This window comes from Argopecten irradians, chromosome 7 (genome assembly GCF_041381155.1).
Source record: "Argopecten irradians isolate NY chromosome 7, Ai_NY, whole genome shotgun sequence".
Lineage (NCBI taxonomy): Eukaryota > Metazoa > Mollusca > Bivalvia > Pectinida > Pectinidae > Argopecten > Argopecten irradians.
Window position 1 is genome coordinate 33,563,979 of NC_091140.1, and position 27,338 is coordinate 33,591,316.

Here is a 27,338-nt window from a genome sequence, read left to right on the forward strand (position 1 = left end):
CCAGAATCACATCAACCATTATCGTCAGATTTCCAAGGTAATCAAGGTACGAAGGAAAGCCATGATCACTGTATGTCGGACCCTAGATGAACCGATACCTGATTGGGTCGACCTAGGGAGACTTATGGGCGGCCAACCATCTCTCAGTCAGCCCTTTTGTCATCGGTACACGATGACATATGTTTCCACCCTGAATATGGCGGGGTATTACCAGAAGAGGAAATGGAGGACTATCTACCTTGTGGCAGCCATTTCCATGTAGACAAGACCTGTGGTAGACTTTGGTTATCAGAAACTACATTGGTACAGGACATAAAGGATTCCCTTGAGGTTGGGTACCGCCCGAAGGTATTGGGAGGAGTAGCGGTATTCTGTGACCTTAACAAATACCCTACCAAAGTTGAGATCTCCCATACCAACAGGGAGTGTTTCCAAGGGGACGTTGGAGCCTACCTGAAGGGGCCATTGTCATCTGAAGATAATCACTTTATCCTGATGTTGACAAAGCAGCCAGGGATTAAAGTCTCTAGTGAAGTTGGTATCGACCTAGCAGTGACTTTCCCTGATTTCCAGTTAAAGTGGGAACGTGAACCACAGGTTAGCCAGCCCTACCAGGTTATGAGGTTGCGCCTTCCGGTATTGTGTGACCCAGTTCCCCCAGGGCAGTTTGCATACCTATACACCCTAAGGTCCAGGACTGAGCTTATACTGCCAAGCTCAAAAATACAATGGCACTGCATCAGCGGAATCTGTTTGACAGTTCATTCATTGCAGAGACGGTTCATAAACACCCACTGTAGTATGTATGGAAGGACCAACCCTTACCGTCACAATGGCACTCATTGTCGGACCCTGTGGGCCATTGCCTGGGTTCAGCTTGTCCGGGAAATGGACTTAACTTACTCCAAGGTAACTCGAGGGCACCCATACAGTAACCCATATCTGTTGGGCTATGCCGCTCAGCAGATAGCAAAGATCCTCAGGGACCTCGACATGGAAGTCGTCCTAGGACTGACAGATGAGAACCCTTCTCGTCTGTCTGACTAGGATGACCAGCTCATTCCCAACTCCGGAGACGGTGGTTCCCCGACGCCCGGAGACGGTAACAATTGGGTATCTCTGGACCGATAACGGCCCCGCCAGATGTTTAAATCGAACCGGTGCCGGTTCACTGAAACAGAAATCCTCAGTAATCCTTTGATCCCTAGACCTACCACCAATTCCCAAATATAAAGTGGGGAGGAATGTAGTGAAATTGCCCAGGGATGTCAAGCGTCCCGAAGACCCCTGACCGGACACTACCGGAAGTGACGTCGGGGCTCCCACTTGAGCCCCAGTTCCAGAGCTAGCCCCAACCGAAACGGACGTGTGTGTTGTTGACCACCCCTATATTGGAGCTATTTGGAGCCAGACACAGCCCAACGATGGCGTCTACGCTTGCTGTCGAGCCCGCGACGCGGAGTAGGTGAGCCAGTCATTCAGCGGACTGTGTTACATTCAGTTTTCACAACAATGCACTGTTGACAAGTAAACATACATTGTATCTTGAAATTGAAACGAAAGGCATCTTTTCGTTGAATGTCTGGAAAATCTGGATTCATGCACATGCTAGAATTTTTTTACAGTTATCTTCAAAAAGTATTCCAATTTGATTAGCTTCACGTTATCTATATACAAAGTAATATCTTGTACTTATTAAATACTTATTATTATCCGTGAAACATAAGGTCTTAGAATAAAAATATTTGTGGTATTTTTCACCCTAATGATATTTTCGCTCAACCTTGATCAATAAAAACACACCATTTACAGTTCAAAATGTCGTTTTGGTGAGGATACCCTTTTGACATATGAAACCAATAATATAGTATTACATTTATATAATCAAATGTGTTGCTTATGAGCATCTGAGGTTAAGTATGTTAGGTTAATTTGTGCCTCAATGTGTGGGACTAAATTAGTAATCAGAGAATGATTTAAGAATCAATTAAAAGAGTGGTAAATAAGTACCGAGGCAAATTGAAATTAATGTACCAGTATCAGGACAGTAGTCCTAGTTTATGCCTAGGCCAGAGGCGTAAAAAACAGAATATTTCTTTTTTTATGAATAGCAATTTAATGCCATGACGTGAAAACTTTCATATTCTTCACTCGCGGTAAATATCGAAGTCTATCTCACTTGATGAAATGTAACTCTTATTCATCAAGAAATAAGGAATGGAATATCCTCTATATAATTGTGCCTTTTAGTTATATTCCATATTGCCTTCAATGAAATACAGTTAATTGCTAAGTCTGTCAGCGAGATAATTAGGAAAAATAATAGTTCAAAACGAATTCATTATCAGCTGGCTTTCGTCTTGCGAGATACAATGAAACATATTTTCTACTTTAAGTCTCTACAATATTCTATAACTAATAGCCTATACGTAATATGTAATGCATAACGAAATTGCTCAATCTACATTGTGTAATATGTACAGTACAATCAACTGATTCGTCCCTTATCTCGATATGACGATAATTATATCCTGAATGATAATTTCACAGATTATATAAAAACAACGCAGTAAGAAGAAGTGCTACATGGTTCATTACACAATGATATAAATGTACCTTTACGATTCATTTCTAAAAAACAAAAATCACTTTACCTGACAGAGTGATTTCGAGAAGCATCACGTATGCTTTGTATTTGTCAATCTGCATTGTCATCACACTCCTTTCGGCTTTTGCTATGAAGAGTGAAGCACTGTCCTGATGAATGTACTTTTATGTGGAAATACGTAATACACTGTCTCCTATAATACACAAGGGATGTACATCTGCTGGCTGATTGAGTCAATAAGCTATACCCACATGTTTCAGGATGTAATACATTATTTAAATTATGTAAAGTTTTTCTCTCATTTTAATGTTGCTTTTGTAATTTGTCACAGTCCACGTGGTATGCAAAGTAATACAATTAACGGATCAATATTACCCAATACTTCGTTTTTGTCATCCTATTAGAAACAAATACCATCGGAGTTTGTATTGTATATGTAGGATATAAATGAATACGATTCAGAAAACAAAATACGATTACATAATTTTAATGATCAAATTATATTATGATGGATCGGACAAAATTAGTTTAGATATGACAGATTTCATAGTAAAAATATTTGTTGTAAGGAAATCATAACTAATTTTACTTTCACTAAATCTCCACGAATATAATTATTATTCACGTGCAAAGATGTCACTTTAAACTAATATGTTCACATGTGTGATTGCCATTACTTTATATTAAATGCCAAGTTAAATTGACGCGAAAATAAGTTTTTCTTCAGATACGATATCCTATACAAAAAAAAATAATTGTTAACAAACGAAAGCATCTACACGAGAGTATCCACTGTAACGGTATTCAATTACTTGAATAAACACAAACAGCATTTAAGTTATTTTATTAACAATGTAATTATTATTTAAAGTGCCACTATCTTTCCGAAATGGCTTTTCATTTTAAAAATGGGAATGTAAAACGAAATTTGATAATGTTAACAATTTAATTTAAATAAATTAATTGCTAATATTCATAACGCGGGTCGTGATTAGCACTGCACTAGACGGCAAAACAGCGACATGAATCACTGTTACATGTAACGTACTTTACGCAGGGAATCCTGCATTTAGTAAATAGTGTTATAACATCGTCTTATTCCATTAATATACATTTGCATTACTTTTAATTTTTGTTTTGCAAAGGTAGTCGGCCTTTAATTGCAAATCCATTTCAAATTATTGTTTTAAAATAATGTTGTGTTCACAGCAGACAAACATATCGAGTAAACATACTTGTAATTTCCGGGTATGTTTAAGGTATTACACTGTAGCTAGTTTCAACAAACGTTTAGCTACCTAAATGTATCATTTAATACATTTTACTGTTAGGATCTGTAATCACAAATACATATTGTCCCCATTTTGTTTCATGTCGTCTTCCTAAAACTGTTAAAACAAATTGATCAAGAACATATGCTGTTTACCAACAGATGAATTTATTTAGATACTTTCCTTTCACAATTCAATTTCACAATGTTTGTATAAAATGACATTTGTATAGTATTCTACATTTTTACATACACGTTTATTCCGCAGATGAAAATATTTCAATGTAATATTACAATAAAAACTAATGATTAACCGACATATTAATCGTCAAGTATTAGATTTCTTAACATTCATGATCGCTTCTGGAACATGCAATCAAAGCATAAAATGACATGAAAGACTAAATATCACAGATTCATTAAATCATGAATAAAGTAAATATACATGTAGATGTAGACAAAATACGGTTTAGCATAAATCACTAAATAAAACGATAGAGACTGCTGAGTGGTTCATTGTGTTTAAATATTGATCACAGATATACATGCAAAAACAAAAAGAAAACGAAAACAGAAGAATAAATAGAACGATATATATCAATAAGTTAGGAACATCAAAGGTTTTAGAATTGTATGAAATGATTTAAGACTAACTTGAGACACCTAAATGGGGTAAAGCAATATTTAAACATATCAATAAGATAATTTGTGCATAATTAATAACATTCAAACATTCAGTCGTGCTTGTAACGAGGGTTCCACTAACTTAAAATATACTTTATTAGTCCATAAAAGGTAAATGTATAGCCATTTGTAATGTTTCTTCTGATTCGGTGATACGATATGGTAATGCTTTCATAGAGGTCATCAATGAAGTTTTAAGAGATTTTCTTTAGTATATTCTATTATAATCATTTATTTGAAAGGATTGTCTTGTTGCTATGGAAAATAAGTTAAAGATACCAAAAATGAGTGAACTAAAGAAGGGAACATATTGGTTCCATACGAGAACTTTTAACAACCCTACCATATCATATTGTTTGCCTAAATCTCATATGTAGATATTTTATAACAAATTCATGTTATTGAACGAAAGTCACAATATAATTGTTGATGACAATAGTAGTTATAATACTTTAATCTCAAATACTACTATTACTTGAATATTATACAGGATTACTTGTTTGATATCAACATTGCTATTATAGCATGCTGATAGGACTATTATGTTCATCTCTAGATATACATAAATATACCTATATATATTTGTATACACATATGCAAATACATGTTTTGTGCTGTCTTGTTTTGTTTAATATGATGGAAATTGAATAAAAAAATGTTTCCCTAGCCACATAATATATACATCGGTTAAAAGAACTTTCATACGAGAACTTTTAACAACCCTACCATATCATATTGTTTGCCTAAATCTCATATGTAGATATTTTATATAACAAATTCATGTTATTGAACGAAAGTCACAATATAATTGTTGATGACAATAGTAGTTATAATACTTTAATCTCAAATACTACTATTACTTGAATATTATACAGGATTACTTGTTTGAAATCAACATTGCTATTTTAGCATGCTGATAGGACTATTATGTTCATCTCTAGATATACATAAATATACCTATATATATTTGTGTACACATATGCAAATACATGTTTTGTGCTGTCTTGTTTTGTTTAATATGATGGAAATTGAATAAAAAAAATGTTTCCCTAGCCACATAATATATACCTCGGTTAAAAGAACTTTCATGCATACAATCAATACATGATAATCTATGGATGTTATACAGAAGTAATCTGAAACATACATAAACTTCAGTTGCAAACACAACTCTTCGTTCAGCATGCACTAGCATACAAGGTTAAACCTACACATTAAAAAAGTATTATGATGTGTTGAAAGGGAAGTTATGATACTGAATGGATCTATTCTAATCATGTGTGATTAATAAATGAGATTCACTCTCCTAAGTAGTACAGAAAACGAAGTATAATGAATTATGTACAAATTTATGTACGATTACTACTCAATTTACCATATAAGAATAAAAACTTATAGGTGTTATTAATGTAGCACTCACATTTATTAAAAAAGTATATGTAGGATATAAATAAATACGATTCAGAAAACAAAATACGATTACATAATTTTAATGATCAAATTATATTATGATGGATCGGACAAAATTAGTTTAGATATGACAGATTTCATAGTAAAAATATTTGTTGTAAGGAAATCATGGATTATTTTACTTTCACTAAATCTCCACGAATATAATTATTATCCACGTGCAAACATGTCACTTTAAACTAATATGTTCACATGTGTGATTGCCATTACTTTATATTAAATGCCAAGTTAAATTGACGCGAAAATAAGTTTTTCTTCAGATACGATATCCTATATAAAAAAAAATAATTGTTAACAAACGAAAGCATCTACACGAGAGTATCCACTGTAACGGTATTCAATTACTTGAATAAACACAAACAGCGTTTAAGTTATTTTATTAACAATGTAATTATTATTTAAAGTGCCACTATCTTTCCGAAATGGCTTTTCATTTTAAAAATGGGAATGTAAAACGAAATTTGATAATGTTAACAATTTAATTTAAATAAATTAATTGCTAATATTCATAACGCGGGTCGTGATTAGCACTGCACTAGACGGCAAAACAGCGACATGAATCACTGTTACATGTAACGTACTTTACGCAGGGAATCCTGCATTTAGTAAATAGTGTTATAACATCGTCTTATTCCATTAATATACATTTGCATTACTTTTAATTTTTGTTTTGCAAAGGTAGTCGGCCTTTAATTGCAAATCCATTTCAAATTATTGTTTTAAAATAATGTTGTGTTCACAGCAGACAAACATATCGAGTAAACATACTTGTAATTTCCGGGTATGTTTAAGGTATTACACTGTAGCTAGTTTCAACAAACGTTTAGCTACCTAAATGTATCATTTAATACATTTTACTGTTAGGATCTGTAATCACAAATACATATTGTCCCCATTTTGTTTCATGTCGTCTTCCTAAAACTGTTAAAACAAATTGATCAAGAACATATGCTGTTTACCAACAGATGAATTTATTTAGATACTTTCCTTTCACAATTCAATTTCACAATGTTTGTATAAAATGACATTTGTATAGTATTCTACATTTTTACATACACGTTTATTCCGCAGATGAAAATATTTCAATGTAATATTACAATAAAAACTAATGATTAACCGACATATTAATCGTCAAGTATTAGATTTCTTAACATTCATGATCGCTTCTGGAACATGCAATCAAAGCATAAAATGACATGAAAGACTAAATATCACAGATTCATTAAATCATGAATAAAGTAAATATACATGTAGATGTAGACAAAATACGGTTTAGCATAAATCACTAAATAAAACGATAGAGACTGCTGAATGGTTCATTGTGTTTAAATATTGATCACAGATATACATGCAAAAACAAAAAGAAAACGAAAACAGAAGAATAAATAGAACGATGTATATCAATAAATTAGGAACATCAAAGGTTTTAGAATTGTATGAAATGATTTAAGACTAACTTGAGACACCTAAATGGGGTAAAGCAATATTTAAACATATCAATAAGATAATTTGTGCATAATTAATAACATTCAAACATTCAGTCGTGCTTGTAACGAGGGTTCCACTAACTTAAAATATACTTTATTAGTCCATAAAAGGTAAATGTATAGCCATTTGTAATGTTTCTTCTGATTCGGTGATACGATATGGTAATGCTTTCATAGAGGTCATCAATGATGTTTTAAGAGATTTTCTTTAGTATATTCTATTATAATCATTTATTTGAAAGGATTGTCTTATTGTTATGGAAAATAAGTTAAAGATACAGAAATGAGTGAACTAAAGAAGGGAACATATTGGTACCATACGAGAACTTTTAACAACCCTACCATATCATATTGTTTGCCTAAATCTCATATGTAGATATTTTATAACAAATTCATGTTATTGAACGAAAGTCACAATATAATTGTTGATGACAATAGTAGTTATAATACTTTAATCTCAAATACTACTATTACTTGAATATTATACAGGATTACTTGTTTGATATCAACATTGCTATTATAGCATGCTGAAAGGACTATTATGTTCATCTCTAGATATACATAAATATACCTATATATATTTTTATACACATATGCAAATACATGTTTTGTGCTGTCTTGTTTTGTTTAATATGATGGAAATTGAATAAAAAATGTTTCCCTAGCCACATAATATATACATCGGTTAAAAGAACTTTCATGCATACAATCAATACATGATAATCTATGGATGTTATACAGAAGTAATCTGAAACATACATAAACTTCAGTTGCAAACACAACTCTTCGTTCAGCATGCACTAACATACAAGGTTAAACCTACACATTAAAAAAGTATTATGATGTGTTGAAAGGGAAGTTATGATAATGAATGGATCTATCCTAATCATGTGTGATTAATAAATGAGATTCACTCTCCTAAGTAGTACAGAAAACAAAGTATAATGAATTATGTACAAATTTATGTACGATTACTACTCAATTTACCATATGAGAATAAAAACTTATCAGTGTTATTAATGTAGCACTCACATTTACACATAGATGTATTATCAATTGAATTGCATTACAAGATTGTCTCCCCTAGAATCATCAAGAATTTAAATGTTGAGAGACGAAAATAATTTAGCAAAATTTAGTTAAAATTTTGATATTCAAGAGATTGTCAGTAAAGCTAAGTTATATACTGATACTATTATGTCATATTCGAACTTACATATCATTATATATAATTTATATAACCAATTCCAAAATGAAGATTTTGCATCATTAGTAAAACTATGTAAAATACATTTATTTATGCATTAAAAAGGTTTAGAATTAATGGAACTTGATAACTTAGTAAACTAGCAAATATAGAGAAGATGAATACATCCCGTTGTATAACATGGGTAACACTAATAAACTGATAGGTTAATAAAGGTAAGCATATATATATAGGGCCATATATTTCTTTTCGACGAGAAAAGGATAACATTTCGATCTCTTTGATGTCATCTTCTCATTAGTAGACGAAACTATGTAAGTAAACAATATATACATATATTAATTACAAAGAGTATATATTAACACATTATTTTCACGGGTAAAATTTTTCCGATTTTTAATAAAAAAAATTTTTTATTTCGCAATCTGGCTATTTCAATATTTCTCAGACCACAGTTTTGTGATCATAACAACATCACGGAAAATGTCGATAAACGGTATTTGTGTCGTTATTGTCATTATTCCAAACTACCATCAACTACTCGTCAAACACTCAGAAATGTATGCTGGTAGGATAGATGAAAGACGCAGACGACGCCTTCGTCATAATTAACATTGGCAATATAATTTACATCGACATGTATTAACATCGATATTGTTTTAGGTTTCTGTCAAAATCAAATACAAATTAAGCTTGTTTATTTAAAAGGATATTTTGATTTTAGAGGTGTAGGAAAGCTGGAGTATCTAAAACAAGTTAGGATATCTAAGGAAAGGAGGAAAAACTTAGAATATGAGGACTGATGGTAAGAAATTAAAGCTGTAAACCCTTCTATGCGGCCCTATATGCATAACTGAAGTACAATATGAAATACTTGACAGTAGTGGCTATAAAATGTAAATATAAACAAATATACCAACTTTGTTATTTTATTGTTTAAAGATTCAAATTTACCTGATTTGAATTGTTTGCAGCGATTCCATTTCGCGATTTCTTATCACCTACGATATCCGTGAGATTTTATAGTACGCGAATACAATGTACGAGTACAGCTTATAGCATCAGTATCTAATGTAAGACCACCTCTCATTTACAGCGGGTCACGTCGTACAGTATAAGAAAAACATACTTTTACATCATAATAAATTATTAAAATTGGCTTATATCATTATCATGATGAATTTAATATGGATAATTTTTTGTGGACTTAAAAGATATCTTTTATTTTGGCATGACCATGACAGCAGCTAATAAAAAAGATTCATTATTTCTTTTTGTTTTATCTTTCTTCTGCATTGTTTGCTATGTGTGGACATAGCAGGTATGTTAATGTATTGAAGTAATGTATTAGCATAAACATAAACACCGACCCTTTTTTACCAGTTACACATTTCCACGTGCGCAAAGGTGAATATTTTATTTGTGAGACACGGTTCCGTTGCCATTACCTACAAACACAGCATCAAAGCTATAGAGGCTAAGTGCTGATTTCCGGCGAGGTAATCTGTCTCTCATATAGATGTCCAAGGGGTCATTATAGATTGGCTCCACTTTCGGTAAAGGCAATATAAAGGGGAGAGAACTCGGGTCCCAGGAGGAATCAAACATAGGAAAAATCTTTAGAGTTTTTTTAGGCCGGAAGAGCGAAATATTCATTCCGTTTTGTTTGAAATAAACGTCACTTCGCATAGTAAAGGCTCTCTTGGAGTTCGCCTCTCCTCTGCTCACATCCATATCCGGAGTTTCTGGTCTCGGTTTTGGTTTTCGTTTTGGGCATTTTATTTTCATACATATGCATCCAAACTTCTTATAGAGAAGTATTGCCAATAATACCAGAAGGGAAAGAAGTATCCAAAGTGGAAGGGCCAGCAATGCGTACAGTGGAGTCAAATCCTCAACAACTGGTGCTTGAGTCGTGACTGTAATTATACAATGTGTGTTTATTAATAAACAAGATACCTACCGTCAAAGGATATAAGTCATTGTAAATTGTCCTCCCTAAATCCCTAAGGCATCCATATATTCAATCATCAGTATATGAATTGTTGATAGTTGGTGTCATGTACTGAAGACGGTAACCAATAATTCGTTAGTTTTAAACAAAATTTATCATGGTAAACAACAGATAAGTCTTCATCTGGCAATATAAGTTGCATTTGAATTACTAGAACATGCAGAAAGGCTGGTTGAAAAAGGCGAAAAACATCGAATGCATAACAGTGAGAAATATAATAACAGCGACGGATACTAGAGTATCCCTGCGGTAGGTGTGATACTTAAAGATGAGAGTAGGACGGAGATTATTATATCACAACCCTAAATCATGGGACTCTACATTATATCAGAAATATAACCTACTATACTCAATGCTTATCCATTTCAAAGAACATACTGACGGGAAACAATTGCAAATGCCGTTGTCTTTCAAAAGCAAATTTTACTTAATACCGGCTGAAAGAACGTCATTAAATAACTCCGATATGTAATCATTGTTTGACTTCGGATATGATTTCGTATATCTATACTCACCATTGAATGTGGTCAAACAAGTCTCTGTAAGTAAAAACAAGGCAGGGGTTTATAGAATAGAAATGTTTATCAAATGTAGACAATTCATGCAAAGCATGCAATCCACATCAACATCACATTGCATTTGTCAATCAATAAAGTTCTGGATCAGATTAAGTGGTCTGCATCGTTTACAATTGGCAGGAAAAATGAACGACAATGAATTTATTTTTCAAGATTAAAACATTTTTTTATTAATTATTCCAAAAAATTTTGTTTCTGATTTTATGAATCTTAAATATAATTAATAACTTACCAGAAGTTGAACCAAAAGTGTGCGCATGTCCAGCAGTGCCAGCACGATTCGTCCCTGGAGTTGTTTCAGTGGTAGTATTTGTACAGAAGTTCGGGGTCTCGGTAGCATATACAACATCTCCAACTTGTTGTACGGCCTACAACACGAGAAACAGAATATTACAGTAACATCTGAAATAGCTTTATATACTGTAGGCCAACTTTCTTTTGCGTACGATTTACTTTTGTGAATGTCGTGATCCAAGTAAATTCGCGAAACTTTATCTACGCGAATTAACATTTCATCATTGATTTTGATAGGAATTTCATGACATTTTTGATATCCGCGAATGTTTATCTTCGCGGACTTGTTTTGAAATAAAAATCGCGAAATTTAGTAGCCTTGAAAATACTTGATGTGATATACCTAGCCGGGTATAGTTTTATGTTCGAATGATAATTTATGTTATATAGCCAAAAAATATATCTATTTTTTAAAATAACATTTTAAGATAATCATATTTTTTTATTATGATAATACTTGTATAACACGTACATTTATTTTTGCGATTCGTAATCTGAAGACTAGGTAATGGAAATCGTATTGAACAAAGGTAATCATTAAGAGGAGATCATTCCAGTTGTGTTGATATCAATGGTTGTAAAACATAGCACGTTGCAATTAAAGTATTATATATTGCATACAATGCAAAACAGATTGAGAAACATTATCTAAAAAACTAGACACTTGTAGCAGAACCGTATGTAGACCTTTCTATCCGGGCTACGGCCAGGGAGTCAAACCCACATACCCGTGGTGATAGACAAACTACTTTTACAACAAACAGTGGCCAAAGAAGCATAGTCCGTTAACTGAGTAACATATCCCGTATCGTTATTAATAGTATGTGATTTATTCGCATTGATCCAGTTCATTCAGCCAATAGTCACCTAGGCTTATTAACCTCCCTGTAAAATACTTACAAAACAAGAAAACTGATAGGTTGTGGGTTCAGTGATCGTAGGGTCCAAGTTCCAGGCCGAGAGGTAGATCGTGGATCCAACAGTGAGATAATGAACACAATGGAACTGGTTGTCGGCTGGAGAGGAAAAGACATCATACTGAACAAATCACAACATACAAACCAAAGCAAAACAAAACTACCTCAGTTGGCCACACGCTCCAGCAACATAATTTCGACCTAATCTACGAATAAGGTATAAAAACGCAAATCAAGCACATCGTCATGCATAAATGAAAGCACAGTTTAAATTCAATTTCATAATCTCCATAAAATCAATCTTTTGCAAGTTACTGTCGCAAACATCATATGTGTTTGCCCTAAATTGTTGCTACCATTTGCCCTATCGTATTTTCAATTTTTAAATATATACTATATGACCATGTTTTTAGGGTGTTTTGAATTAAATCAACAATCTATTATATCTACACAAAAGTATATCTAAGGTAACCATGACAACTCACAGGAAAATGGTGATAGTGGGCTCACGCATGCAGGATCTGTAATCGTAAAATTCATCTTAGTTCGGTCAGAGCAGACATCTAATGTACTGGCTGAACAATACTGGGTTGTACCCCCTTGTGATATGGTTAAGTTTTCAAACACGGCCAGTAGGGGATCAGGGCACACGGTTACAGCTGTCTTGTTCTCTATGGAACCTGTGAAATTAAATGAGGTATCTGTATAAACATCTAATAACATTACTTAGTTAGTATATCTTTACAGTTTTAGCGTCGCCAAGTATAACATATTTTTGTAGATTGGGGCCCAACCAGTAGCAGTGACAGAACAGAAGTCGTGAATGTGTGCATATATATATTTTACTGTGCGTCCTGATTTCCTAATGTCTCGAGCTGCTGACGAATACTTCACAATGGTGCTGTTTGTTCATGATGGTGTTGTTTTGTTCATAATGGTTTTGTTTTGTTTATGTGGAAAAAATGTGTTTCTTAAGATGTAATCAATTATTTTTTCCGAAGCACGACTATTGTTCCTTCATGACTACTGGTAGAGTCCCATGACTTAAAATTAAATAAAAACCTTTTTTTCTTCTGTGTAACAGTGTAAGAACATCAATATAACTATGATTTTATTACAGTACACAACCAATTAAATAGAGAGACGAAATTGTATAGAATAAAAGTTCACTATCCCATATAAGAATTTCTATAGTAAGTCTCAATTTGACATGGCGTTGACCGCTAATAGAAACGTACCGTCTCTAATAAGCATGATAAAGGTCTCTGCTTCGTATGGCGTTGGCCGGTCGCATGCTTGTTCTATGGTAGCAATAGCATCTATTCTGCCGAAGAGGTAGTCGCTCAGAAAATTGTCAAATTCTGCCAAAAGTAAGAATGATGGAAACGTTATCATTTTCGCCTGGTTCACGTTTAAACTGTTGGCAGCATGATAATTTCAAAGCTGTTAAAATTACAACTCACTGATATCTTTGCAAATCGATATAATGAAGATTGGATGAAAGTGAAATCAACAGACGATTGCACGCCGTTTATAATTCCACTTTTATACAATTAAATAACAATCACTGCTCTTTAAGGAGCATTTATATAGATTTGTTTCTGGATAAAGTATAAAATAGTTTCTGTCTCAATAATTTGTCAAAATTCAATATAAGTATATCAAACATATTTGTTCTATGAGATAGGCATATAATTTAATGTTTATGTATGTGTATTGCAAAATATTTAAACGAAAACGCAAGTAGCTCACCAAATGTTTGCAATATTAGTAAGTTAAAGAAATAATTGCAAAGACATTTCATTTTTTTTTCTTTTTTTTTGTGTTGTTTGTAAAGCTTGCAATACGAGCGCGAAGATAAATTAACGATTTTATAATGGTACTTTGTTCAGAACTTGTTTTGCGATGAAATCTGAAAGGGTAGACATATTTACAGAAGATTTTTTTTTATAAATTTAGATAGTGTTATTAGTGATCCAATATATAGCCATACCTGTTCCAACGTAGTAGTAGAAAACATCATCATTGACCTTCGTCATCTCCAAGCAGAGGAAAAACCGGGTTATCTTTCCAAATATGTTAATAAATTGCACGGCCCTGAAGTAAAGCAATGTAAAGTGTTTAACAACACTACAGCAGAAACCGCAGAAATGTTTTTGGATACAAAATGAAACTTGGGAAAGAGCATTTCACTTCAAATCGTGCGACATTTGAAGTCCATGCAACCGGCGTACAACGAAAGGACCGCATCGCTGACCCCTATATATATATATGCACATGACTAATTTCAGATTTACGCAATTTCCTCTGTATAACTATCGTTAAAGATGCTCCAAGGCCGACAGAGCATAAATGATATTCATCATTTGAACAATAATTGGTGTTTAATCGTGAATATATATGTCTAATTAACACAAAAAATTATATATAATAATTTATTTAGCCTTTGGTGCGTGCGCAATCAGTACTTCATTCCATATAGGATATAGTGATGCGGAATTTTTTCGGGATGCAATTAATTATTTTTCATATTTTTAACTTGAAGTAAAATTAGAAGCTCAAACTTTTCGATGGTGGTAATGGTGTAAAGTAAGTAACTTTTGTAACTGAAGAAAAATACTAAATCGTCTGCTCCTGTTTTTGATAGTGAAAAAATACCATTTGTCAGCGGTGGGGCATCTTTAACTTAACAATGTAGAAATAACAAAAATAATATTCTGAATAACATTATAAATCATAGGGAAATAACTACCAATTCATTTCGAAAGAAATGAAAATTAAAAAAAAAGTATGATAATAATACGCAAATACTCCAAACGCTAAAGTTTGGGTGCGCTTATTGTTAGTAAACGTGCAGTGATTTTAGTCGCGGTAATCGTACTTACTGAAGTAGATAGGTTGATCCAGATTGATCTATACAGTTGAAGTCCATTATTCCGAGACCCGGGACATCTACACCATATCCAAATATAGAGGTAGAATTGAATGTCAGTTCTCCTCGGTCTGAACTATGCCAGAGTCCGGTTACGTTTTCGGGGAAAGTGCAATCGGCATCTGGTGTAAGTGATTTAAAAATAAGTTATCAAAATATCATCTTACTCTTTTTGTTTCCTATTCTAAAGTTATATGTGCCTTAACTGGGCAAATAATTGACGTGCTAGTTTTCTTCAGTGAGATATCAATTGAATGTCATAAGTTTTTTTTATGAATTAAGCTATGAAATTCATTAAAAGACTCAGAAAAATTTATTATACCTCACAAACATGTGTAGTCAGTATGGACTTTCACCACTTTCACATTAAGTTCAGGTATAATCATCATTTACTCAATATTACCTCTAAATTATTCACATCCAATAAAAATAAATTTATATATAATCAGTTTAAATAATGTGCGGTTAATTTCCGTAAAATATGTCAGAGAGACAACTCTGAGTAACATACAATGTATCTAACATCGATACTCAAAATGCCTACGACGGTACTCTTCGGGAGCACCTGGTTAAAATTCCCAAGAAAGCCTCCTTAAATTTTAATTTTGGTGTCAATCCTTTAATATGTCGGGGTTTATTAATATTGTCCTATAATCAACATCGTTTAATTAATTGTGATAGACTTATAGGTACGATTGTATGATTTCTGTTTATACTTTTTATAACATTGGTGATTAAACAAAGAAAACATTTACTTAGTCGTAATATTGTAAACGAAATCAATATCCTGTATTCAAGCAATAAGGCGAATGACCATCTAATGATGCTTTACGAACTTTCACCTAATTCTCCTGTGATTTAGTCAAGATAACACTGCATTAAATGATTAGTACGGATCTATTTGAAATGTTAATGATATTTGATGTGATTACATGTACTATTTTATTAGTATACATACTTTTTTTTATCTACCTGATACATAAAGGTTAAATATATTAACTTTTTTCGATAGTTACTGTAGATATGGTTATTTTTGCTTCTTTTTAAAACTTTGAAACTAACGATGAAGGCAGAAGGTAAATTGGCTTATTCGAATTATCGTATTCGAATTATCGTAATCAATTGTTTGAATGATTAAATAAACGGCAAGTGTCATGTAAGGACGGCCTCCCATGTCTGTGGTGTGTTGCGTGTATGAAGTGTGGGTGAGTGTTTTGGGAGACTGTGGTTCATATTGTGTCTTCTTATATTATCAATTTTTAGAAATATTTCATTTGCTGAATCTTATGACAAGACTTTCTATATAGCGAGTTTCGATCGAATTCTTCGATGCTATGTTATCGTAGGAAATTTCACAACAAAAAGATCTTTACATCTAATCAATAAGATACATGTAAACATTTCTTATTAGAGGTGATAAGGTTATCTTGTCTATTTCAATCAAATGAATTTGAAGTAATATCTCAGAATACGACCCTGTACTCAAACACAAAAGTCTCTGTACTTGTACTCTCGAATTCAATAAATAACCAATTGTAGATAATATCAAAATGTTCCTTCTATATTTTTTTTATGTAATTAAGATAAAATTGACACCGCACCTTTATACAAAGATATCATTTATCCTGGCCATGGATATCAATCCATCCATACAAAACAAACACAAAGAACCTTTACATATCACGCACGCTTTCTACACAACTGGAATGCGCTACCCCTATAGACCAACAATTATTTTGAAACATAATAACACGATATGAATCATACAGTAGTTGTTGTCTGGGAGTTAATGGGGTTCCGACGGGATATGCTTTCTTTGAGTAACCTGTAAATGTCAATGTTTATTATTAATCACATTTTTTTATATATTTTTTGCCTCTTTTGTATCGTTTAGTTATTTATTGTTATTTGTTTTTTCCTTTTGTGAGTACATATAACATTTTACGTTTTTTCATAATGAATAGAGATAAAGCTTTTCACATTGAAATATACATGTATTAAGAGAAAAATAAGAATCGTTATGGACTAAGTTTCAAACTGTTGTTTTTAATGCATGTGAATTTACAGTAAATATTTATATATGGGTCGACGTCTATTCCATAGCAGCCAACGGCCTAAAACACCTCTTTCAATGTTTCACACCACGTGGTACACAATCAGATATTATTTAAATGTTAACAACACAAATTTCATAACGTTAATTTAAAGCTTAATCTAACTTACTCACAAGACACCATTGTATCACCAACACCTGGGTTTCGTTAAGGCCCTACAATAATGTTACTCATATATAGATCTGTTAATTTCAATTTTCTACGATTACGGTAGATAATAAAAATGTAATCCAGATGATTCTAAGAGAATTAGATCTTTTCTTCATGCAATAAAAAACGACATAGAAATATTTCCCTTAATAATTTTACTTTAGTATTCCATAAGTGAGCTATTCATAAAACACATCACTAAACATCTACTGTTGATATTAACATTTTGAAGTATTACAATTGTAAATTATACCAGCATACAGTGATATAATTTTGTCATTCTTTATATTTCGTATATTCCATATAGATGTAGTATTAACTAATCCATTTTCACATGTTTAACTAACAAGGGGACCATGCTGTAGATTAGTCGTTGCTCAAGCATGTTCGTCCTCAGTAAATTAAAATCAGACTTAAAACATAATGTTCAGCGTAAAATTTCGGGACATACTGTTTAAGGAGTTTCAATAAGTCGACTTTTTGACATTTATTTGCTCTCGCTTGTTGCGCTCCTCCTTTCTCCTACACACTTTCGAGTAATTTAACAATTACAAACGTTAGTAATTACCGACTCTTTGTACATTTGTTGAACTTCCGGGTTTGTAATTACCGGTAATGTATGACAATAGCATACCCTACACATTTAGTCTTTACCGCTGTAATTGGGAGGGAGACCTTGTTAGAAATAATTGAAATCATTCCAGTTGAATGACCGTATCATATATGTGATATTTGGGTCAGGAAGTACAATTTTAATGGTTAGAAAATTTAAGAATTAAAATGATATACGGCGCTTTTGTTACCTATCTTTTTTACAGATATAAAAGGAAATGGAATTTTACCATGAAAATAGTATTGGATGATTTGTTTTATTTTGTGAGGACCATTTATTTCTGAAATCAAAAACATTTTCATCTGAAAAAAGTAGCTTCGCATACGAATTTTCTAACAACATGAAACAATGCAGCATTTTCCCTTTACCTTAGACAAAATGACAATTAAACTGTATGGAAAATAAAAAAAGTCCATGAAATATGAAAAATTGTTTAAAAAATGAGTATGTGAAAATAAACAAAGGCATTGTTTTGCATTTTATTTTAGCACTAGTACTAGTAGTATCATATATTTTTTATAGAAATCTGTTGAACAGGTCATTGGTATGAAAGAATGAGGCTTAAAATAATTCAAAATCGGATATGACAAATTCCTCGCCATGTGTATTATAAAATTGTTTTGTTGTTTATTAAATCATTTAGATAATAAAGTGATGTTGTTATTTGATATTCAAGGATCAATATGTTGTAATTTATCTTCAACTACTTACATAATTAATCAGACCTTTGACATTTATTCCAGTCGATTGCACATTTCGCTAATTTGGTATTAAATTACTCTGCATTACATGTACAGTGTAACATTACACTTTACTTTCGTCTTTCGATTCATTGATTGATATATCAAGAAACAATGTCATTGACAAATATAACATAATACATATGTAAGTTAAAATACATTTAAAGCCGAAATAATGATATCTTAAATCAAAATGATACATAACATACCATACCATGTATATTCGGATATTATTTAAAGCAAAAAAAATAAAAATAATGAACCATGAACTCTAAAAGACGAGTATTTTTCTTCTTAATTAATACATAACTGTGTAGTCACGAGAAGATATACAGTTACAAACTTACAGAAGATTGTGAAAAAATCTCCATGTACAGAATGCATCGCATATATCAATCAAAATAAGATGATGAGGTGCCCTCAGTGTCTACTGATTGCCAAATTACAAAAATGACACAATTATGTAAGTGTGTTTCGCTTGATTACTTTAACGTCCTACTATCAGCCAGTGTCATGTAAGAGGTTTACAGGTTAAAGAAATCCGGAGTGCATGAAAAAAATCACCGACCAGCGGTCGGTTCCTTTCGTCGGTTAGTCAGACATGATTAATGCGTATCTTATTCTTTAGTTTTACGGGTATTTTGCCACTTTCTGTAATGAAATTTGAATGTGAATGGAGCAAAGAGTGAAAGTTATATTTGAATACTGTTAAAATGTTGTTTGAAAAAATATCATACAGATGTAGACTATGATCAAGTATAGATTTATGTTACACATTGAAATAAATGACATGTAGAATTATTATTATTGACAAAACGTTAGACAGTATAGACAGTTCCCGAATCTATAAAAAAGGTTCACTTAAGAAATGAAGATACAACAAGTATTCTATGAAACGGGTATATGGGGAAGTGATGCCGCGGGATTGTTGAGAAATCAGTCATTACAAAATATTAACAATGTCCCTGAGAAAACTTCACATCACGACAGATGAAATTTCATCGTGGAATCATATATTAGCTAATGATATAGACATTCAAAGAAATTATCGTTTCCAATATGAGTGTAACGTTTAAATGAGACATTGGGAAAAAACTTACCAACTAATGACAGGTAGCCTATTACCATCCAAACACACATGTAAATTCCATTTCTTGAAAACATTTCGAAAATTATCGAAAAATTAAAATGTCTTCCTATCAAATATTAACACCTAATTTTCCTTCAAGTACATACAAGTTCGTTCTCATTCGTAATCTGTTTGAAATAAAATCATATTAGTTTTCAAACTCGCGTTCGATTGATACAGCATACGGTTTAACTATATTTGGATTTTTCGTCACTTGTGAGTGGGAACAACGGCTTTATTCAGCGTGGACTAACGGTTAACTATCAAAAAGGAAGCTATTGAATTCATGCCATTCGCAAAACAATAACAGCCATTGATGACGATGGTTGCCCTCAATAAAATAGTTTTGCGACAAAAGCTGTTATATTATTATGAGAGTGGTACCGGATTAAAATCGTGTGACTAACAACTTTATGAATTGGAATGTAAAAATGCAGACACTAACAATTCAGTTCAAATATCGTTTTGTTTTTCCTTTTGTAAAAAGATGAATTTTGTGTTTTTTCATTCATTACTATCTATTTTACAAATTAAACTCCTTCTTTTTGCTTCTTCAAGAATATCGCTTCATTAATTCAATAATGCCTAAAACATATTTTGGCATGTACATGTAGCAGGTGAAATTGTATGGAGTTAATAATAGCTAATTATACGTGTTGTTTACTATTTATACCAAGCCCATTTCCGATTTTTACAATTCCTACACAACAAAAACAAACCCACACCGTATGTCAACAATTATACATAATTTGTAAGATAAGCTATACAAGTACATTGTCTAACATTGAACATCATTGTTATATGATGATGTTATGTCATTGATGATGTCTTTTCATATTTAATCGAAAAATATAACTATATAAAATTCTAAATCAATGTCTTATGCAAACAAATTATGCAGTTAATTACTGATGATTTGACAAAATCGCCTTGACAGAATATAATGCAAAATACATACATAATGTGTCTAGTGCTACGCTCTTATTTTTTCTTTCTTTCAGAACATTGCCTAATCTCATCATGGACATTAACATTCAAGACGCGATCAGACGGAAGCGTTGCATTTGGAAACAAAACTACACTGTTTAACATTCTGGAAAAAGGTGATGATGTCAAAATCAAGCTCGGAGACCAAGACATGTATCTGGAGGCCCCTTATGTTATTAAGAAAGATAACGATTACTGTGCTATCACACCCTTTGTAATAATGAAGTCACAGCTGGATACTCTACATTGGGATGGAATCATGATGTTGACGAAAGTGTGCACAGACGGTCAAGCTTATGTTGGCAGACAGACCCTTGGTACCGGTAATTCATTGACAGGCGTGGAACTACTAAGGGAAATTATTTGGTTCACAAGGTATGTCGTTTATACGTATCAGAGTCATCTTATTTACTTTTTTTTTCTTTTAACATACTTGAGTTTTCTTTTCTTGCGGGTAGGTAGTTATCATGTCATCATATATTTTTGAGACTTACATCCATTTATTTAGATAATATCGCTCACAAATGATAACGTCACAATATGTATCAATCTGCAAAGGAGTTAATTATCTTATATGCAAAAATAAAATGAAATTACTGTACTGAATCTGCGCCGATATCCGTATATTTGGATCGTCTTCCGGTTTCATTTCGAAGGGAGAAGGAGAACGGGGTATGCTCTTCCAGTTACCGATGATTAAGACAGTCCAGTTCTGCTACAGATAAATAGATCACCTTAATGAATGAAAACATATAAGTTGACTATAAAAGGCACGCTCAATAACCTGATAAAAGTATACTAAGGAGCAAATTGTTATGAAATATGAAGACTTTTTGGGTGGTACTGCTGCTGCTGGCAAACGGTATTATCTCGTCAACCAAACAGTACCCTGCTAAAAGGCCAAATGGCTCTGGAATCATTTAAAATATTGATAGAATAAGTCTGATACATATGTAAATATATGAATATCCATCCAAACTGGAATTTAAAAAAAAAACAACCATAAAACCGTAGCCCTCCTTATGAAAGTACGGATCCGAACACAAAATAATGTTATGACAAGGGATCAAAATTATGTACAAAAATAAACATATTACGTCGTTTTTCTTATCGCCGAACGGTTCAAGGTAATAAAAGAATTAAATTGAACATGGCACACTGATTGCGGAATACTTGTATTTGAAAACAGTCTCTTCAGATTTTCTTTTAATGGTCGTTTTCAAATGAAATTTCAACAAATTCAACAACACCCGATTTTTATCGACGTGGATTGATTATTCATTAACTGGTATCGTCATAATAATGCCATATTAAACATAAATGACTCTCATCAAAATAATATCTATAGATTCATGTATGCACTTTGTTTATACCATACTCATAATTTATGTTATTGATAGAAATCTATGAAATTCAATTACCGTATTGTCTTAAAATAAAACTGGAATATAATCCAAACATACGGATACCGGCGCGGATTCAGTAGTTTCAGACAAACGAAATAAAGAAGTACATTATATTACATTACATACATTTTTGTTTCATATTGACTACAATTTTTAGCTTCAAAATTAACCGGTCATACCTTTATTCGGATTGCTTGCATAATAACCAATCATTTCGATATCACAATATATTGAAATGAAATTTTACTGCAACTTCATAGAAAACTCCCAGAAGATCCAGGTCTAGTCAATCCTGTTTACTATCATCGACCAGATGGGACAAGGCTACAGGGGTCTTTGATTAACCTCCGTACATCATTACAAAGAGGAAAATCTATCAAAACATCGATAAGTTCAAGAACAGTGTCGTCTTATGAACGTTTGGAACGTGACAACTGCAACGTCGTAGGACAAACAGTGTTTCGTTTGGGATTGGTACCCGTGAGTCTTGACATTGCAATTCCTGCACACTGGCTGCCGACTCTGTATTCTACGACTGGGTCCTTTAAAGTCATGCGCTGGAACATCGGGGAACACGTCCATAAGTTTGATACCTCAATACCAAGTTACCATAAATGGTTTGTAGATGTCTGTTGGGGCTTAGCCTTAAAGAATTCCGACAGTGGAGCAACATTATCCGGAAGTTTTGGAAGTCTAAAAGCACACATATTGAATGGAAGAAGGATTCGAGTTCAATTTGACCAATTTACAATGGAAGCTGATAACATTGTTATATCAGGTAGCAAAACCACTGCTCAACTTCTTAGTCAACTGGATACAACGGAGCCGATGGTGTTCGCTGCTGGACATTGGAAATGGGTAAGACTTTCTACGGACGGATCAATCTTGACTGACATTTACGAAATGGGATCCGCAGCTTACATCAGGAACAGTATTGCCTCCACTGCTGCCTCTTGGTTTGTGCAAAGACGCCAGTGGGCAACGGCTTTGGTAACGTCTTCTACTGGGACAGTCATCAACGGATCAAAAACAGATCTTGCTAACGCCATTCGCAACGGATCAAGTCTGCGCTGTGTTGTCCATTTCGATAACAACGACATACTTGCTTTTACCGCAGACCACATTGAAGTCAAAGACGGTGATGTTGCAGCGCAGCTGATACGATATATACAGTTCGAGGATCAATCAATACCAGGTTTCATGCCATGTTGGAAATTAACCGTGGTGTGTACAAATGGGAAATACAAACAGTCAAGATGGGTCGTTGGTGAACACACCACATATGGTGAAAAACAGTTTAACGTGAAAACAACCTGGCTGGTTGATCATTGAAATATTATGATAGCAACTGCAATTGGTTTAATATTTGTTCGATTTTACGATACCATTGCTAATCTATTTAATTAGTTGTTGGAAGAAACTCGAAGAAAAGGCAAAGACTACATCAACTAAAAACGTAAAAATCAACAACAAAAACACTCAGTAATTCTTCAAGTTCTGATACACATGCATATAATCAAATTAATTTATCAATATGCAAACTATCATATAGTAATGTGATTGACAATATACTGAAGATATGTTCAATCTTATAGAAACACATTCCAATTTAAAAGGAAAGGAGTGGGTTGGTTATGGATTATACATAGTTGTCACTCAGCTGACGGAAGGTGCATCCTTGGTTTAGTCGATATAGCTGTAGTTTTCCATATCGGTTGTAATTCCTAGTCAGGGCACTTGATAAGAACGTGTATTTGCCTTGTTTGTGTACACTGGCGCTCAACTAAGTAATCCATGTAAGATGGTTTTAGATTTATAAAAGAAAAAACAGAGAATGTGGTGTGAAAGGAACAGGCTAATGACTTGTACATTGTGTGAAATATGTCACTCAGTTGACGCAGCATGCATGGTGAATTACGGTTGTATTACCATGCTTTCCGATATCGTTGTTCGCTGTTTTTTGTTTATTTGTCTTACCGTCAAGTAGACGCTTGTGATCTTAAGCTATGCATGTTAAGCGTTCTAGAGAGTAGGATGAGACCTTGGGGGATTGCTCGTTGAATGATTGTACAGTTTCATGAATCATTGAGTGTGTTGGTGATTGCTCAGTGAGTACGCGGTTAAAGTGAGAGTTTGGTAGCAGTGAGTACCACATTGATTTTATCGTAAATTTGTTATTCGTGAGTGCCAGGTATGATCGAATCATCCATGAAGGGGAGCCTACTCGTGTTGACTTAGAAAGTACTCAGTTTTTGTTGTTAACCATATAATTAGTATTGTGTTCTGTACGATTGTATCTTTCTGCTCATTTTGAGTGAAATGATCATGATCACTCAGAGGCACTTAGTATTCATTATGTAATTAGTATATATATATGTAGAATAGTTAGGAATAAATGTTATATCGGAACACAGCCAGGTCGACTGTTTGTATATATTTGCACTGAGTATTAGGGCACTCGACAGGAATGTGTATTTTCAAAGGTTTTTGCGATTTGGATCTTATCATAAGCGTCTGTATTCGTCTTTGCAGCAAACAATGAAAGAATGTTGATGAAAATGTGTGGTATTCTGTATATAATACAGAATCGATACTTTTGCTGCTGTCGGTTTCATAAGCTCATGAAATATGATAGCGTTGATATCTGCAGTTGAAGATTTGTCCCAATCTTAAAGTTACCGTTTCGTGTCCATTAACTTCCATATCTTCTACTTATTGCACAGTTAAGTGGAAGCTATAAATACCAAAATCAGTTGCTATTAGACGAATTATGAATTTATGAATTAATGATAGGACTTAGTTCGTCTTCATTTCATGAACACCTACATTCATCAATTATACCGCAGTTGTCCCAGAACACACACCTCGCATTTGACACACGCCACACACCGCATACATTTGAGACCGTTCTTGCATGACCCCGGCTGTTTATAGGACGTTAAGTAATCTACCAAACAAACATCAATATATACTTCAGAAGGTACCTTGGAATGGGTTATTGATTGTCAGTCAACGAACAACTCATATCATATGGATAATCAAGCCGCCCGCATTCAATATCGCAATAACCGACAATAATAAGAGTAATTGATACGCACGATCCTTTCTCAAGAAGGTATGGCCGAATTAGTATATCTTAACAACAATTATCATGTGTATAATAACGATTTATCCCAGAAAGAGTTAATAACTGTGAAATGTATCAGTGAATTCGTATGCTGAATGATGAAATGATGCTGGTCAGATCTCAATGACTCATTTTATTCATTTGTTTTCCAAATTTTGTGTTTCTTCGTTAAAGGAATAGTGACCTATATTCCTTAACGGAATCGGATTTTGATTAAAATGTAAACTTACAGATATCTTGGAAATAGGAATATCATTGAAACAAATCAAAATTCCTTATATCATGGGACTGTTAACAGTCAATATTTTTTTTATTCCCCCGCCATCAACATTTAAAATATTTCACATAACAGAACATGACTATACTGTGTGATTTAGGTCAGTATTGACGAGTTATTCTGTTTCTGTTTCTATAATCATACGTGTATTGCTAAGGCGGGAGTGTTTCAAAATGTACTACAGTCGGCAGTTAAAAATATTGTATTGTCTTGATACTGCAAAGTAAGCATTGTATGTCTATGTCATATGGATCGCATACCATGTAATTAATATAATATTGGTGCTAATTATAGCTCGTCAATATGACATTGTAAATATCTTATTTTTTCTAACAGATCATTTAAAACTTATCTATTATCTTATAAAAAAATCTCTTTTTTTTAACAGATCATTTAAAACAATTCCATACTATTCTGAAGTATTTGATGTACCTGATTTATCAATATAAATTCATTTCTATGTTTTCTTTTTCTTTAAGACTGAGTATAATTACCTGTGGTAATTCTTAAAATGGAACATACCAGGTTGCTCTAATGGTTTATTTGATAATTTATACCAAACGGTATCTCTGAAATTATACACATACACATATGTGTTTTTAATGATTTTATCCATCTGTGGTAGTTTGCCTTTTGTTTCATTTTAATGTTATGATTACATGTTAAAGTATTCCGCTAAACCTGCCTATATGATTATTTTTTTTAAGTTGCCTAATATATATTATAATAAACATTGTGAAATAGAATTATGAAAGTAATGTATCTAAATAAATTCATAATCTAATTTAAGGCAAAGCCTTTCTGAGAGCGCAGCAGTAATCCATTTGTTGTTTTTATAAAACTGTTACTAAATAGAAATATGCCAGGTAAATAAAGGATTTCTAATGGCGAAAGAGTTCTCTCCCCTGACCCATCAGTCTTATCGATATTGACATGTGTATTGTTCTAATTGCTTATTGTGTACGCTGACTAACTGTACTGATAGAAACCATCTATATAATCATTAATTATTAGAATCATAGCTTTGCTGAATTACTGGAATTGAGTTTATAACAAGAAAAACAATATTTAACACAGGATACTTCTATTTTCACTTTTTGCAAAAATACGTGACTGCGGCTACAAATTATATCTCAATGTCATTCTCCGTTGCCAGGCGGAAAATTCCGAAGCAACTGCTCACGTAAAACAGCTTTTAAGTTAAGATTCAGGACAAATGTTATTATTAGATTCAGGTAAGAAAAATTTGGAAGGTTTATCTTTCACTAATGTTTTCATTTTGAATTTTTCCAAACGTTACTTGTTTGTAATCACGCGAGAGTGTGATTTTGTAA

The 27,338-nt window shown here is 32.9% G+C and overlaps 3 protein-coding genes across 3 annotated transcripts; 2 read left to right on the forward strand and 1 right to left on the reverse strand.

The window, feature by feature from the left end:
- The first annotated feature begins 222 nt into the window (after positions 1 to 222).
- On the forward strand, positions 223 to 1,047 carry LOC138327154 (uncharacterized). Its single transcript, XM_069273142.1, has one exon. It carries the CDS (start codon positions 223 to 225, stop codon positions 1,045 to 1,047), a length of 825 nt encoding a protein of 274 aa, XP_069129243.1.
- Positions 1,048 to 4,024: 2,977 nt separating this feature from the next.
- Positions 4,025 to 20,417, reverse strand: LOC138328219 (uncharacterized). Its single transcript, XM_069274918.1, has 9 exons — positions 20,179 to 20,417; positions 15,415 to 15,583; positions 14,523 to 14,626; positions 13,768 to 13,890; positions 13,015 to 13,209; positions 12,513 to 12,628; positions 11,551 to 11,686; positions 11,256 to 11,279; positions 4,025 to 10,645 (listed from the first exon to the last, which is right to left on the reverse strand). The coding sequence occupies exons 1-9, from the start codon at positions 20,240 to 20,242 to the stop codon at positions 10,143 to 10,145; spliced, it is 1,434 nt and encodes a 477-aa protein (XP_069131019.1). The 5' UTR covers positions 20,243 to 20,417; the 3' UTR covers positions 4,025 to 10,142.
- Positions 20,418 to 21,345: 928 nt separating this feature from the next.
- Positions 21,346 to 26,386, forward strand: LOC138327155 (uncharacterized). Its single transcript, XM_069273143.1, has 2 exons — positions 21,346 to 21,569; positions 22,861 to 26,386. Exons 1-2 carry the CDS (start codon positions 21,346 to 21,348, stop codon positions 23,930 to 23,932), a joined length of 1,296 nt encoding a protein of 431 aa, XP_069129244.1. The 3' UTR covers positions 23,933 to 26,386.
- Positions 26,387 to 27,338: the final 952 nt, after the last annotated feature.

Excerpts from the sequence above, each read along its gene's own strand:
- LOC138328219 (XM_069274918.1), bottom strand. The coding sequence starts at position 20,242 with ATGTTTTCAAGAAATGGAATTTACATGTGTGTTTGGATGGTAATAGGC. Across the intron at positions 11,687-12,512 it reads CCTATCAGTTTTCTTGTTTT|GCCGTACAACAAGTTGGAGA; the intron begins GTAAGTATTTTA and ends CTCGTGTTGTAG. Across the intron at positions 11,280-11,550 it reads CACTTTTGGTTCAACTTCTG|AGACTTGTTTGACCACATTC; the intron begins GTAAGTTATTAA and ends TTTTACTTACAG.
- LOC138327155 (XM_069273143.1), top strand. The coding sequence starts at position 21,346 with ATGTATCTGGAGGCCCCTTATGTTATTAAGAAAGATAACGATTACTGT. Across the intron at positions 21,570-22,860 it reads GAAATTATTTGGTTCACAAG|AAAACTCCCAGAAGATCCAG; the intron begins GTATGTCGTTTA and ends GCAACTTCATAG.
- LOC138327154 (XM_069273142.1), top strand. The coding sequence starts at position 223 with ATGGAGGACTATCTACCTTGTGGCAGCCATTTCCATGTAGACAAGACC.